Source organism: Scaptodrosophila lebanonensis, unplaced genomic scaffold, assembly GCF_003285725.1.
Source record: "Scaptodrosophila lebanonensis strain 11010-0011.00,11010-0021.00 unplaced genomic scaffold, SlebRS2 tig00001445-arrow-arrow-pilon, whole genome shotgun sequence".
NCBI lineage: Eukaryota > Metazoa > Arthropoda > Insecta > Diptera > Drosophilidae > Scaptodrosophila > Scaptodrosophila lebanonensis.
In genome coordinates, this window is record NW_022060757.1 from 77,201 (window position 1) to 91,588 (window position 14,388).

The 14,388-nt window shown below is 46.1% G+C and overlaps 1 protein-coding gene across 1 annotated transcript in view; it reads left to right on the plus strand.

Moving 5' to 3' along the window:
* The first annotated feature begins 3,431 nt into the window (after positions 1-3,431).
* The window catches only part of LOC115633561 (trichohyalin-like), a 158,848-nt gene continuing 147,891 nt past the window's right edge, over positions 3,432-14,388 (plus strand). The window contains exons 1-2 of the mRNA XM_030531017.1: positions 3,432-3,749; positions 13,759-14,163. Coding sequence (XP_030386877.1) covers positions 3,432-3,749; positions 13,759-14,163 — 723 coding nt within the window. The remainder of the gene's footprint in view (positions 3,750-13,758; positions 14,164-14,388) is intronic.

The window sequence follows — 14,388 nt, forward strand, 5'->3', positions numbered from 1 at the left end:
TCTTATTGTGTGTACATTACACCTCTGTACATTAAAGAATTTGACATGCAACCTCATCTGTTCTCACCTTACATAAATTTGTTGCGAACAACGGTGGATACAAGAAAACTGCGTACGGCTGTACAACGGCACTACGACTTCTCACGACTACTTATGACGGCTGACTACTGACTGCTTATATGACGGTTGATGACTGACTGCTTGAAACGACCGTTTACAACTGACTCCTTCCGACGACGGCTGACAACTCACTACTGATGTCGATCTTCCTCTTCTACTATGCCATTCTCCTGTGTGCGCTTTGCCAATATCACCACTGCCCATCTGCCTATCTTACACTCGGCCATCCTGCACTAGTCATCGGTCCCCGATGACCATGGGTCCTCGTTGTTCACCGCATACCTCCAAAGCTTCATGTTATCAGAGCTTGTGGCCGTGCTTATTGGTCCTTCAACATTTGCTGCTTTTCGCACCTCGTAGCGCCCGTTTCTTTTAACTTTTGTTACCTCATATGGGCCAAGGTACTCGCTCGCCAACTTCCTTCCTGCTACAAATTGCGTACGACGGATTGCCACAAAATCGCCGATATGGTATCCGTATTCGCTTTTACGCTTCTTATGGTACTGTTTTTTATAATTTTTTCGCAGCTTGTCGTAATAATTGCCTTTCGTTGTCAAAATTAGCAACCATTTCTTCTTCGAGCATTTCCACAATTCGGTTATCTGCAGAGTTGTGCATCTTTACGCCAAACTTTATCTCAAAAGGTGATCTTTTAGTAGCAACGTGGACTGTGGAGTTTATGGATTTTTGGACTATCGGCACGTATTTGAACCATTTGGCTGGTTGCTCCGAGGACAACTTCGATATAATCGCCAGCACGGAACGGTTTACTCGTTCTATCTGACCGTTTCCGCGGGGAACTCCTGTGGTACTCCAAACGTGGCCGATAGTATTTGAATCAGCATACTGCTTAAATGCGTCCGCTGTGAATGCTGTGCCCCGATCACTGATAATACGGATTGGATTTCCGAATACTGCGGCCCATTCGCTAAGCTTCTTAACCACTTCTTCGCTTGTTGTTGTTTTGGTCGGGTATAACCATACGAATTTGGTAAACCCATCCACCATGGCAAATATATACTTGTACTGCTTCGCAGTGGAGTCCATTGGGCCAAGATAATGATGATGTAACGGGAGTACGACTTTTTCTATAACATGAAGGAAACCTTCTTTCTTGCCAACCTTTTTGTTGTGCACAATGCACTGTACGCAATTATTTATAACATGTGCAACTTTGTTCTCCAGGTGAGGGATCCAGTAAGTCTGCTGGATTGTATGCATTGTCTTTTGTGCAGCAAAATGTCCAATGTTATGCGCGTTCAGTATGATCTCCTTTTCCATCAGTTTTGGCACCACCAGTACATCAACTCCATTCGCTACTTTAAATAACAAACTGCCTTTTATTTTGAAGTTCTCATAGGGACGGATGGAGAGAATATCATAGATCGCCTTGACCATAGGATCCTTCTGCTGCGACGCCCTTATGCGTGCTGTTAACTCCGAAGATACCATCATGACTTGCAGTGGGTAGCGGCTAAGACAGTCTACATGCTTCAGTCGCTCTCCTGCACGGTGTTCTACGTTGAATTGAAAATCTTGCAAATATACGACCCATTGAGCAACGTCTCGTGGTACATCGTTTTTGTTAAGGGTCTGTTTAAATGCAGCGCAGTCCGTAACCAGCTTGAACGACACGCCAAGTAAATAATGGCGATACTTCTTAACTGCTAGATATATTGCCTTCGCCTCCTGTATGTAGCTATGCTTGCGAGACTCTGCATCCGATGACTTCTTACTCCAGAATGAAACAGGGTGCAATTGACCATCAAACCATTGCATTAAAGCCGCTGCAAAGCCGTCCTTCGATGCATCGGTATGCAATTCCGTTTTTGCCTCTCTGTTGTACAGTCGCAGTATTGGTTCTTCTATGAGGGCCTCTTTTAAGTTACGAAAAGCTAGCAACTCGTCAGGTCCCATTTTGAAATGTACACTTTTTCGCAACAAATCTGTGAGCGGTTTTGCTATCTGAGAGTACTTCCGTATGAATCTGCGAAAAAATCCTGTCAGACCAAGAAATGATTATACTCCTCTGATATTTTTCGGCACTGGAAACTTGCTGACGGCATCTGTCTTCTCCTTGCCCGGCTTAATTCGTCCCTCTTCAACTGTGTGTCCCAGGAAATTAATCGATGTTTGCAGAAAACGGCATTTTCTCCAATTTATTTGTAAGGCGTTTTCAGCTGCAGTGTCAAATACTCTTTTCATCTTGCTGAGACACTCTTCCGGCGACTCTGCGTGTATTATTATGTCGTCCATATATAAATCCATCACATCTTCGCTTAGTAAACCTTGGAACACGTGTTTTACAAATCGTATGAAAACAGCCGGTGAATTACAAAAGCCAAAAGGTGCTCTGTTGAATTCATAGAGACCATCCTTAGTAACAAATGCAGTATACTTCTTGCTGTTTTCCTCGACCAAGACGTGGAAAAAACCGTTCTGTAAATCCATTGAAGTGAAGTACCGCGCCTTCTGCAGCTTTTCCAAAACGTCATCAATGATGGGAACCAGAAAACAGTCCTTCAGAACCATTTGATTAAGCTTGCGAAAATCGACACAAGCTCTGTTGCTTTCATCCTTTTTCTTCACAACGACGATACGGCTTGCAAAATTTGAAGAAGAAGGTCGTATGATTTCTGCCTTGAGCCACTCATCGATTTGTTTTTTTACTGCTTCAGCTTCAGCAAATGCAATACGACTTGGGGAGTGTTGAAACGGCATGATGTTTTCATCTGGAACGATTTTCAGCATGACATCAGTTTCTGCAGCAGTCATATTGTATTCGGCTGGTTTATAGCTCTCGATCATTGTCTGCACCGCATCTTTAAACTGCGAAGGTACATGTGGATCAGTGTTTGTTTCGATTACGTTAAATATACTTATCTGATTTGGTTCGTCAGTTTCCTCCCCAAGGGGAGAAAACTTGTAGCCAGCTTCCGTTAATGTAAATCCAAACTTGCTCACGAAATCGTATCCCAGAAGTGCATCGCATTCTATGGCCCTGTCAGCCACAACGAAAAACTTATGGGCTACTTTCATGTCGTCGATCAAAACTTCGGCAATAACAAATCCAAGAGGGTCGCGTTGAATTGCTTCCCAAGCCACGTAGAGTAGAAAAATATATTGTGACGTCAGCGCCCGTATCGACCAGCCCTTGCACCTCAATGTTGTTGACCATAAGCTTCTTTAAGCGTTTTGCCTGATAGACCATGTTGACATTTCTCTCTGCTTTACATTCTTTTGACATGTGGCCGCTTTTATTACATCGGAAGCATTTAAGATCGGCCCTGCAATCTTCGGCCCGACGAAACATGGACGCGGACAGGGGCTACGGGGACCTGGAAGAGTGGCGCAGGCTCCAGAAACAAATGGCATTCGATCGGGACCCCCGGAACTTCCAGTTCCGGGCGCCCGCCCGAGCAAGATCACCGACGCCGGCAGGCAACCGACGTCGCCGCCGTGGGCACCGCGGGGGCCGTCGAGCGCGAGAGCGACGCCAACGGGCGCAACAGGCGCGGCTGGAGGAGCAGCAGCGAGAGGAGAGGCTACGGCTGGAGGAGCAGCAGCGGGATGAGAGGCTGCGGCGTCGGGAGCAGCGACAAGGCGAGCGGCGCGAAGATCAGCAGCGGGTGAGAAGGGCCATGCGAGACGTGGAGGCGCGCCTGGCGTACGCCAGATGCCTGCAGGAGCTGCAATGGCTGCATAGGGGGTCGCGGGTGGACAGCCGCGGGTCCCCTGGCCAGTGTTTGTGGCGTGGGGCAGAGAGCCCGATGGCACAGCGAGCGAGCAGCCGATGGTCGTGCTGGAGAGGTGCGGCGGCTCCACAAAGCCCCTCGCTTGGGCAATGTTTTCACCGGCGGAGGCGCATGGCTTGCGGCGGATGGCCGAAGAAGGAAGGATCCCGATGGTGGCGTTGGCAGCCACCCCCCTCAACCGGATCGTGTTCCGCTCAGGAAGGGGGGACGTGTAATGACGCGTTGCGTAGCGAGCAGCCGCGCGTCATTACGAGTAGTTGTAAGCGAACAAGTATTTTGTAAGGATTAGGGAGTCACGAAGGCGAGTAATTTTAAGTTCAGCTAGTTTTTAGTTCTTCTTTTGGTCTCGCCCAACACGCACTGAAGCGCGAGCTGCATTTTTGTTATTTTGGATTAATTAAAGACACGTGGAGAAGTTTTGGCATACCGCCCTCTTTTTATTTGTTGGACACCTCGGCACTTTGGGGTGCCTAATTTACCAATTTATTTCAGCATACTCTGGCCGGCGAGCATACCCGCGGCAGAGTAACAACGTTACATGATGATACAGATCGGTATAACTGTTTTACTAGCGACTGATACTAATGTTTTTATCTTTGTGCTCTCGATGCACTTATGCTTATCACTAGATATATTTATGCATGAATTATTGCTTTTTCTTTAAACCGGAATACTCTGATATCATATTTCATTGTTTTGAGGAATCAAACTTATATCGCAATTATGAATTACTCTTGCTTATGCAGAATAACTTTGGTTTATCAACTCTTTTGTACTATTGATGAATTTTAACCTTTAATTTTAGTTTGATTATGTTTTTCTTTTGTTTACGTTATGATTACTTGAATTTTATAAATGGAAAAGAATGAAATTTAATTGGAATTTAGTATTTTTCATTATATATTGAATAAAATAACTATGACTTTGAATTTAATATATTTTTCCTAATGTAAAGGGATAAGGCAGGCGAAGTAGCCTCTTCTTGGGATTTTTCATAAAATAACGCACAATGGAAAAATCATTGGTAGAGTGGGTTGAGAGCGTATCAACCACACCATCTGGTATTGCTGTTTCCTAATACATTTTCCGATTCTTTTCATTATCTTTCTTTTTTCTTTTTTTGACTGTTAGCCTATTGCAAGTGCCGCCCCAACTCTCTCTTTTTTTCTATGTTCCAGGCATAGGGATCTCTATAAATTAATTATGTATTATGGGTGTTGATGGAGTGTACGGTCAAGAACCCTCCCACAGGCTGTTTTTCTAGCCGCAGTCAAGGTATCCCGCACCGACCCTCTCCCCCAACAACGTCAGCCCATAGAATGTGTATGGTTGTACATTATACTTGTCTTATTGTGTGTACATTACACCTCTGTACATTAAAGAATTTGGCATGCAACCTCATCTGTTCTCACTGTTTGGTCATCCGGCCAAAAACAGCCAAAACCAGCAGCACATCATAGTTAATAAGTAACGTAAATAACTCAATGCAAAGTGCTCGTTTTCTTGTCACTTGCTTTGCATAGCAAGCCGAGCACTTAACGTTTCCTTTTGTTGCTTGCCATAAATTTGCATAGGCTGCTGCGCAGCCGCCACATATGTACTAGTTATTGTCGCTAACTCTGCAAGTCAAGTTCGTTTTTCGTTATCGCATCTGGTACGGAGAAGCTTAGCTTTCCGTCTACCAGCATAAACTTTGTAAATCTCGGCGATCGCTACCTATGCAAAATAAACATTTGTGCACCTCTTTTAAATTGAACAATTTCGTTTTCGCTTATTTTGCAATTATTTCGCCAACATAATTTCGCATATTTCGAATCATAAAAAAGCTTATGATTATACATTTTGGTGACCCCGACGTGATTAATAATTCCACAAAACCTTGCTTAATCGCGTTAAAAAACAAAGGCGTACATAATTGAGTTCATTGTACACAAAAAATATTCAAGTACATAAGTGCAAAAGTATAAGTTCATAGTGCCTACTGTACCGCCAATAAGCAGCCGTGTGAAGCGACGTTTTTGAGGGCAACGAACATCAGCAGATAAAACAGTTATTCGCGCGCGTCATTTATCTCTGCTATTTTCGGTTCTCTCTCGCGTTCATAATGTCTGAGAGCGACGGTCAAATGCGCGCCTTCCAAGCTGTCGCATCAGCTGCTGCTGACGTAGCTGATGCAGCGACGCTTGCGCCAACAGATTCGACGTCAGCAGCTGTGGGCAATGCAGTGCAGGCTACGAGCAATAGTGTTGAGTTTTATAAGCGCAAGGCGCAATCATTATATGCGTGGGCGCTTTCTATTCAAAATAAAACAAATGATTGTGAAATTGACAATATTTCAGAAAGTGAGCTGCGAAAACGTGTGGAAATGCTGCAAAGTATTCAGGCCTCCTTTAATTTGGTGCATGACACTGCTCGATTCCGGATCACAGTTGCACATTATAACTTCGCGATTCGCTCCCCGGCTCCAACTTCGAAAGACCAAGTCGTCGGCCTCTGTGTCTGGTCTTGGTGACGACAGTTTCAAGTCTGATGGTTGCACTGTGCACTTATGCTTGCAATCATTGGTCACTGACTATTCCGCAAATATTACTGCTTTGGTCGCTCCTTCCATTACTGAGAACCAACCAAATTTCACGGTTGACATATCTCATTGGGATATACCAAGCAATGTCCGCTTAGCTGATCCGGCGTTCTTCAAGCCACAGCAAATTGATATTCTTATCGGTGCCAATTTATTCTACGAGTTGTTGTGCGTAGGTCAGATTAAACTGGCTGATGGCCTGCCACTTCTGCAAAAGACTCGTTTGGGCTGGATAGTTACTGGAGGTGGCTCGCAGCGTCAGAAATCTGCTTTGGTTGCATCCAAGTCTCCGTCTACACAGGATTGCAATACACGAATCGAGCAGATGGTTCGCTCTTTTTGGGAACTCGGAAGTGGTGTCGATCTGGCTGTAAAACTCACCAAAGAAGAGTTCGACTGCGAGGAGCATTTCAAGGCTAATTACAGGCGCCTGCGTACTGGCGAGTATTCCGTCCGATTGCCTGTAAAGCTCAGCACAGATCTGCTTGGCGATTCCTATACGCAAGCCTATCTTCGGTTCATAAACTTGGAGCGAAAGTTAGAACGCAAGCCACTTCTCAAAGCACAGTACTCTGCATTCATTAAGGAGTATTTAGAGTTGGGTCATATGTCGCTTGTATCGCCAGTTTCGCTAAATTTGTGCAAGTATTTCCTTCCGCACCATTGCGTTCTGAAGGAGGACAGCACAACGACAAAGTTGAGAGTCGTGTTTGACGGTTCTGCATCCACGTCCTCTGGTCATTCTTTAAATGACATCCTAATGGCTGGTCCTTTCATTCAGTCAAAGCTCGCAAACACGCTTGTTCGATTTCGCACGTTTCCTATCGCTTTAACAGGAGAAATCTGCAAGATGTACCGCTGCGTGCGAGTATCAAATCCGGATAGCTATTTTCAATGCATTCTATGGCGTGACTCGCCTCAAAAGCCTATTGAAGTTTTCCGTCTTGATACCGTCACTTACGGTACAAAGCCTGCCTCTTTTCTCTCCGTTCGCACTATGCATCAGCTGGCTGAAGATGAGCATGAGCTATTTCCTATTGGCTCCGATATCTTGCGTCGCGATTTTTATGTTGATGATTTAATCACTGGTGGTGATTCTATAAACGAAGTCATAGAAATTATGAGACAAACCACAGGGCTACTTGCCAAGGCTAATTTCAAGCTAAGGAAGTGGTGCTCCAGCAATCCTGATGTGCTCAAACAAGTTCCGGAAGAAGACAAAGAAACTCTAGTTAAGTTTGATGATGGCAGTAACATCACAAAAACTCTAGGACTGTCGTGGGATCCTGCAACAGATTTATTCATTTTCACGTTTCTGCCAACATTGACATCTGGTCGAATTTGCAAGTGCACTGTTTTGTCAACTATTGCCAGATTTTATGATCCGCTTGGCCTTATTGGACCAGTAATCGCAAAGGCTAAGATATTCCTGCAGGCGCTTTGGAGAGAAAAGCTTGATTGGGATGAAAGCCTTTCAGCATCATTGACAAGATCTTGGCATAATCTTATTGCAGATTTTGAGCGCACAAAGCAGCTGAAATTTCCAAGGCTTGCACTTTCTCCTGGTGTTTCCATTGAAGTGCATGGTTTTAGTGATGCCAGCATAGATGCCTATGGAGCTTGCGTCTACATCATTTCGACCACGCAAGGCCAATCTCGTGCGGAGGTGCTGTGTTCCAGATCTCGTGTGGCGCCACTCAAATCGTTGACCGTGCCCCGACTAGAGTTGTGCGGAGCCGTTTTGCTGGCACAAGTCATAAACGAAATATCTCGTATGGAGTTATTCGACTGCAAGTTTTATTGTTGGTCTGATTCTGCAGTAGCGCTATCTTGGATTCGCAGCGAGCCATCCAGGTTTCAAATTTTCGTTTCCAATCGCAACGCAACTATTCAAGAGTTGACCTCTGGAATGGAATGGCGATATATTCCAACCGATTTGAATCCTGCGGACATACTTTCACGTGGAGCTTTGCCCAGCGAATTAGTCCAGTCCAACTTGTGGCTACATGGTCCCGCATTTCTGATGAAAGATAAATCTTCTTGGCCAGAGTCTTGCAATTCCGTCTCGTCGCTTCCTGAGCAGCGCTCTAAAGTGTTTGTAAGCACCACACTGTGCGAAGACATTGCACAGCAATGCAAATATGTTAACACATTTGGAAAGCTGCAGCGCGTGTTTGCATATGTATACAAGTTCCTGCACCGTGTACGAATTCCTGCGCTATCGGTGGACTGCATCCGTCATGGTACACTGCTGTTGATGCGCTCAATTCAAATGTCTACGCTTCGGGACGAATACAAGACCTTGCAGGCCGGACACACTTTGAAATCGTCTAGCTCCTGTCTTTCTTTATCTCCGTTTCTCGACAGCTCTGGATTGATGCGCGTTGGTGGCCGTCTAAGTAACTCTGCGCTCGACTTTGAAGCCCAGCATCCAATTATACTTCCAAGGCGTCATCCAGTCACGCGTTCAGTCATTATGCACTACCATGTCCGTAATCTGCATTCTGGACCTCGTGCATTGCTGGCCTCAATTCGGTTGCAGTATTGGCCAATTGGCGGTCGGAAAACAGTGTGCAGCGTAGTCAGCAAATGCACCATTTGTTTTCGAGCCAAGCCTCGTCTTGTGGCTGACCTGCCAAAGGATCGAGTTGATGCTTCACATACCTTTATGGTCACTGGTGTGGATTTTTGTGGGCCGTTTTTCTACAAAAGCGAGGTCCGCAATAAGGCACCAATAAAATGCTATATTTGCATTTTCATTTGCTTCGCCACCAAAGCTGTGCATTTGGAGTTGGTGAAGGATTTAACCACTGGAGCATTCTTAAATGCACTTAAACGCTTTATTTTGACGCGCTGTCGACCTACGAGGATCTGGTCTGACAACGCTACAAATTTCGTTGGCGAGATGGCTGAGCTAAAGCGTCTTTTTGAATCCAGCGAGCACCTGCAGGCTGTGCAAGAATTTTGCCTTGCTGACTGTATTGATTGGCGTTTCATTCCGCCGCGCTCGCCTCACTTTGGTGGTCTATGGGAAGCGGCTGTAAAGACTGCCAAGCATCATTTCTACAGATCCGTCGGACTATCGCTGCTCGAATTTGATGAACTGCGCACGCTTGTATGCCATATCGGGGCAATTATTAATTCTCGCCCATTGTTATCCCTTTCAGAACATCCAGCAGATCTCGATGTCTTGACTCCAGCTCATTTTCTTGGTGCTGCTCCGCTGTCAACGTACGTTGAGCCTGATCTGACGAAGCTCAATTTGAATCGGCTGGATCGATGGCAGCGCGTGACGTACTACCAGCAGATATTTTGGGCTCGCTGGCGTGAAGAATACTTGACGCTTCTTCAACAGCGCTCAAAATGGCGAGTGTCGCAGCCTGGAGTCTCCATTGATGATGTCGTTCTGGTCAAGGACGAGAATTTGCCGCCCCTCAAATGGCCATTAGCAAGGGTGGTCAGCCTCATCAGCGGCGCAGATGGCGTGTCGAGAGTTGCAGAATTGAGGACTTCCACTGGAACCAATCGGCGAGCCGTTCGCAAATTATGCCCGCTGCCGAAACAAGATGTTGTTGAAGACCCTGGTTCTTCAACAGGGGGAGTATGTTTGGTCATCCGGCCAAAAACAGCCAAAACCAGCAGCACATCATAGTTAATAAGTAACGTAAATAACTCAATGCAAAGTGCTCGTTTTCTTGTCACTTGCTTTGCATAGCAAGCCGAGCACTTAACGTTTCCTTTTGTTGCTTGCCATAAATTTACATAGGCTGCTGCGCAGCCGCCACATATGTACTAGTTATTGTCGCTAACTCTGCAAGTCAAGTTCGTTTTTCGTTATCGCATCTGGTACGGAGAAGCTTAGCTTTCCGTCTACCAACATAAACTTTGTAAATCTCGGCGATCGCTACCTATGCACAATAAACATTTGTGCACCTCTTTTAAATTGAACAATTTCGTTTTCGCTTATTTTGCAATTATTTCGCCAACATAATTTCGCATATTTGGAATCATAAAAAAGCTTATGATTATACACTCACCTTACATAAATTTGTTGCGAACAACGGTGGATACAAGAAAACTGCGTACGGCTGTACAACGGCACTACGACTTCTCACGACTACTTATGACGGCTGACTACTGACTGCTTATATGACGGTTGATGACTGACTGCTTGAAACGACCGTTTACAACTGACTCCTTCCGACGACGGCTGACAACTCACTACTGATGTCGATCTTCCTCTTCTACTATGCCATTCTCCTGTGTGCGCTTTGCCAATATCACCACTGCCCATCTGCCTATCTTACACTCGGCCATCCTGCACTAGTCATCGGTCCCCGATGACCATGGGTCCTCGTTGTTCACCGCATACCTCCAAAGCTTCATGTTATCAGAGCTTGTGGCCGTGCTTATTGGTCCTTCAACATTTGCTGCTTTTCGCACCTCGTAGCGCCCGTTTCTTTTAACTTTTGTTACCTCATATGGGCCAAGGTACTCGCTCGCCAACTTCCTTCCTGCTACAAATTGCGTACGACGGATTGCCACCAAATCGCCGATATGGTATCCGTATTCGCTTTTACGCTTCTTATGGTACTGTTTTTTATAATTTTTTCGCAGCTTGTCGTAATAATTGCCTTTCGTTGTCAAAATTAGCAACCATTTCTTCTTCGAGCATTTCCACAATTCGGTTATCTGCAGAGTTGTGCATCTTTACGCCAAACTTTATCTCAAAAGGTGATCTTTTAGTAGCAACGTGGACTGTGGAGTTTATGGATTTTTGGACTATCGGCACGTATTTGAACCATTTGGCTGGTTGCTCCGAGGACAACTTCGATATAATCGCCAGCACGGAACGGTTTACTCGTTCTATCTGACCGTTTCCGCGGGGAACTCCTGTGGTACTCCAAACGTGGCCGATAGTATTTGAATCAGCATACTGCTTAAATGCGTCCGCTGTGAATGCTGTGCCCCGATCACTGATAATACGGATTGGATTTCCGAATACTGCGGCCCATTCGCTAAGCTTCTTAACCACTTCTTCGCTTGTTGTTGTTTTGGTCGGGTATAACCATACGAATTTGGTAAACCCATCCACCATGGCAAATATATACTTGAACTGCTTCGCAGTGGAGTCCATTGGGCCAAGATGATCCACGTGCAGCGTGTGTAACGGGAGTACGCCTTTTTCTATAACATGAAGGAAACCTTCTTTCTTGCCAACCTTTTTGTTGTGCACAATGCACTGTACACAATTATTTATAACATGTGCAACTTTGTTCTCCAGGTGATCTCCAGGTGATCTCCTTTTCCATCAGTTTTGGCACCACCAGTACATCAACTCCATTCGCTACTTTAAATAACAAACTGCCTTTTATTTTGAAGTTCTCATAGGGACGGATGGAGAGAATATCATAGATCGCCTTGACCATAGGATCCTTCTGCTGCGACGCCCTTATGCGTGCTGTTAACTCCGAAGATACCATCATGACTTGCAGTCGGTAGCGGCTAAGACAGTCTACATGCTTCAGTCGCTCTCCTGCACGGTGTTCTACGTTGAATTGAAAATCTTGCAAATATACGACCCATTGAGCAACGTCTCGTGGTACATCGTTTTTGTTAAGGGTCTGTTTAAATGCGGCGCAGTCCGTAACCAGCTTGAACGACACGCCAAGTAAATAATGGCGATACTTCTTAACTGCTAGATATATTGCCTTCGCCTCCTGTATGTAGCTATGCTTGCGAGACTCTGCATCCGATGACTTCTTACTCCAGAATGAAACAGGGTGCAATTGACCATCAAACCATTGCATTAAAGCCGCTGCAAAGCCGTCCTTCGATGCATCGGTATGCAATTCCGTTTTTGCCTCTCTGTTGTACAGTCGCAGTATTGGTTCTTCTATGAGGGCCTCTTTTAAGTTACGAAAAGCTAGCAACTCGTCAGGTCCCATTTTGAAATGTACACTTTTTCGCAACAAATCTGTGAGCGGTTTTGCTATCTGAGAGTACTTCCGTATGAATCTGCGAAAAAATCCTGTCAGACCAAGAAATGATTATACTCCTCTGATATTTTTCGGCACTGGAAACTTGCTGACGGCATCTGTCTTCTCCTTGCCCGGCTTAATTCGTCCCTCTTCAACTGTGTGTCCCAGGAAATTAATCGATGTTTGCAGAAAACGGCATTTTCTCCAATTTATTTGTAAGGCGTTTGCAGCTGCAGTGTCAAATACTCTTTTCATCTTGCTGAGACACTCTTCCGGCGACTCTGCGTGTATTATTATGTCGTCCATATATAAATCCATCACATCTTCGCTTAGTAAACCTTGGAACACGTGGTTTACAAATCGTATGAAAACAGCCGGTGAATTACAAAAGCCAAAAGGTGCTCTGTTGAATTCATAGAGACCATCCTTAGTAACAAATGGAGTATACTTCTTGCTGTTTTCCTCGACCAAGACGTGGAAAAAACCGTTCTGTAAATCCATTGAAGTGAAGTACCGCGCCTTCTGCAGCTTTTCCAAAACGTCATCAATGATGGGAACCAGAAAACAGTCCTTCAGAACCATTTGATTAAGCTTGCGAAAATCGACACAAACTCTGTTGCTTCCATCCTTTTTCTTCACAACGACGATACGGCTTGCAAAATTTGAAGAAGAAGGTCGTATGATTTCTGCCTTGAGCCACTCATCGATTTGTTTTTTTACTGCTTCAGCTTCAGCAAATGCAATACGACTTGGGGAGTGTTGAAACGGCATGATGTTTTCATCTGGAACGATTTTCAGCATGACATCAGTTTCTGCAGCAGTCATATTGTATTCGGCTGGTTTATAGCTCTTGATCATTGTCTGCACCGCATCTTTAAACTGCGAAGGTACATGTGGATCAGTGTTTGTTTCGATTACGTTAAATATACTTATCTGATTTGGTTCGTCAGTTTCCTCCCCAAGGGGAGAAAACTTGTAGCCAGCTTCCGTTAATGTAAATCCAAACTTGCTCACGAAATCGTATCCCAGAAGTGCATCGCATTCTATGGCCCTGTCAGCCATAACGAAAAACTTATGGGCTACTTTCATGTCGTCGATCAAAACTTCGGCAATAACAAATCCAAGAGGTCGCGTTGAATTGCTTCCCAAGCCACGTAGAGTAGAAAAATATATTGTGACGTCAGCGCCCGTATCGACCAGCCCTTGCACCTCAATGTTGTTGACCATAAGCTTCTTTAAGCGTTTTGCCTGATAGACCATGTTGACACTTCTCTCTGCTTTACATTCTTTTGACATGTGGCCGCTTTTATTACATCGGAAGCATTTAAGATCGGCCCTGCAATCTTCGGCCCGACGAAACATGGACGCGGACAGGGGCTACGGGGACCTGGAAGAGTGGCGCAGGCTCCAGAAACAAATGGCATTCGATCGGGACCTCCGGAACTTCCAGTTCCGGGCACCCGCCCGAGCAAGATCACCGACGCCGGCAGGCAACCGACGTCGCCGCCGTGGGCACCGCGGGGGCCGTCGAGCGCGAGAGCGACGCCAACGGGTACAACAGGCGCGGCTGGAGGAGCAGCAGCGAGAGCGACGCCAACGGGCGCAACAGGCGCGGCTGGAGGAGCAGCGGCGAGAGGAGAGGCTACGGCTGGAGGAGCAGCAGCGGGATGAGAGGCTGCGGCGTCGGGAGCAGCGACAAGGCGAGCGGCGCGAAGATCAGCAGCGGGTGAGAAGGGCCATGCGAGACGTGGAGGCGCGCCTGGCGTACGCCAGATGCCTGCAGGAGCTGCAATGGCTGCATAGGGGGTCGCGGGTGGACAGCCGCGGGTCCCCTGGCCAGTGTTTGTGGCGTGGGGCAGAGAGCCCGATGGCACAGCGAGCGAGCAGCCGATGGTCGTGCTGGAGAGGTGCGGCGGCTCCACAAAGCCCCTCGCTTGGGCAATGTTTTCAC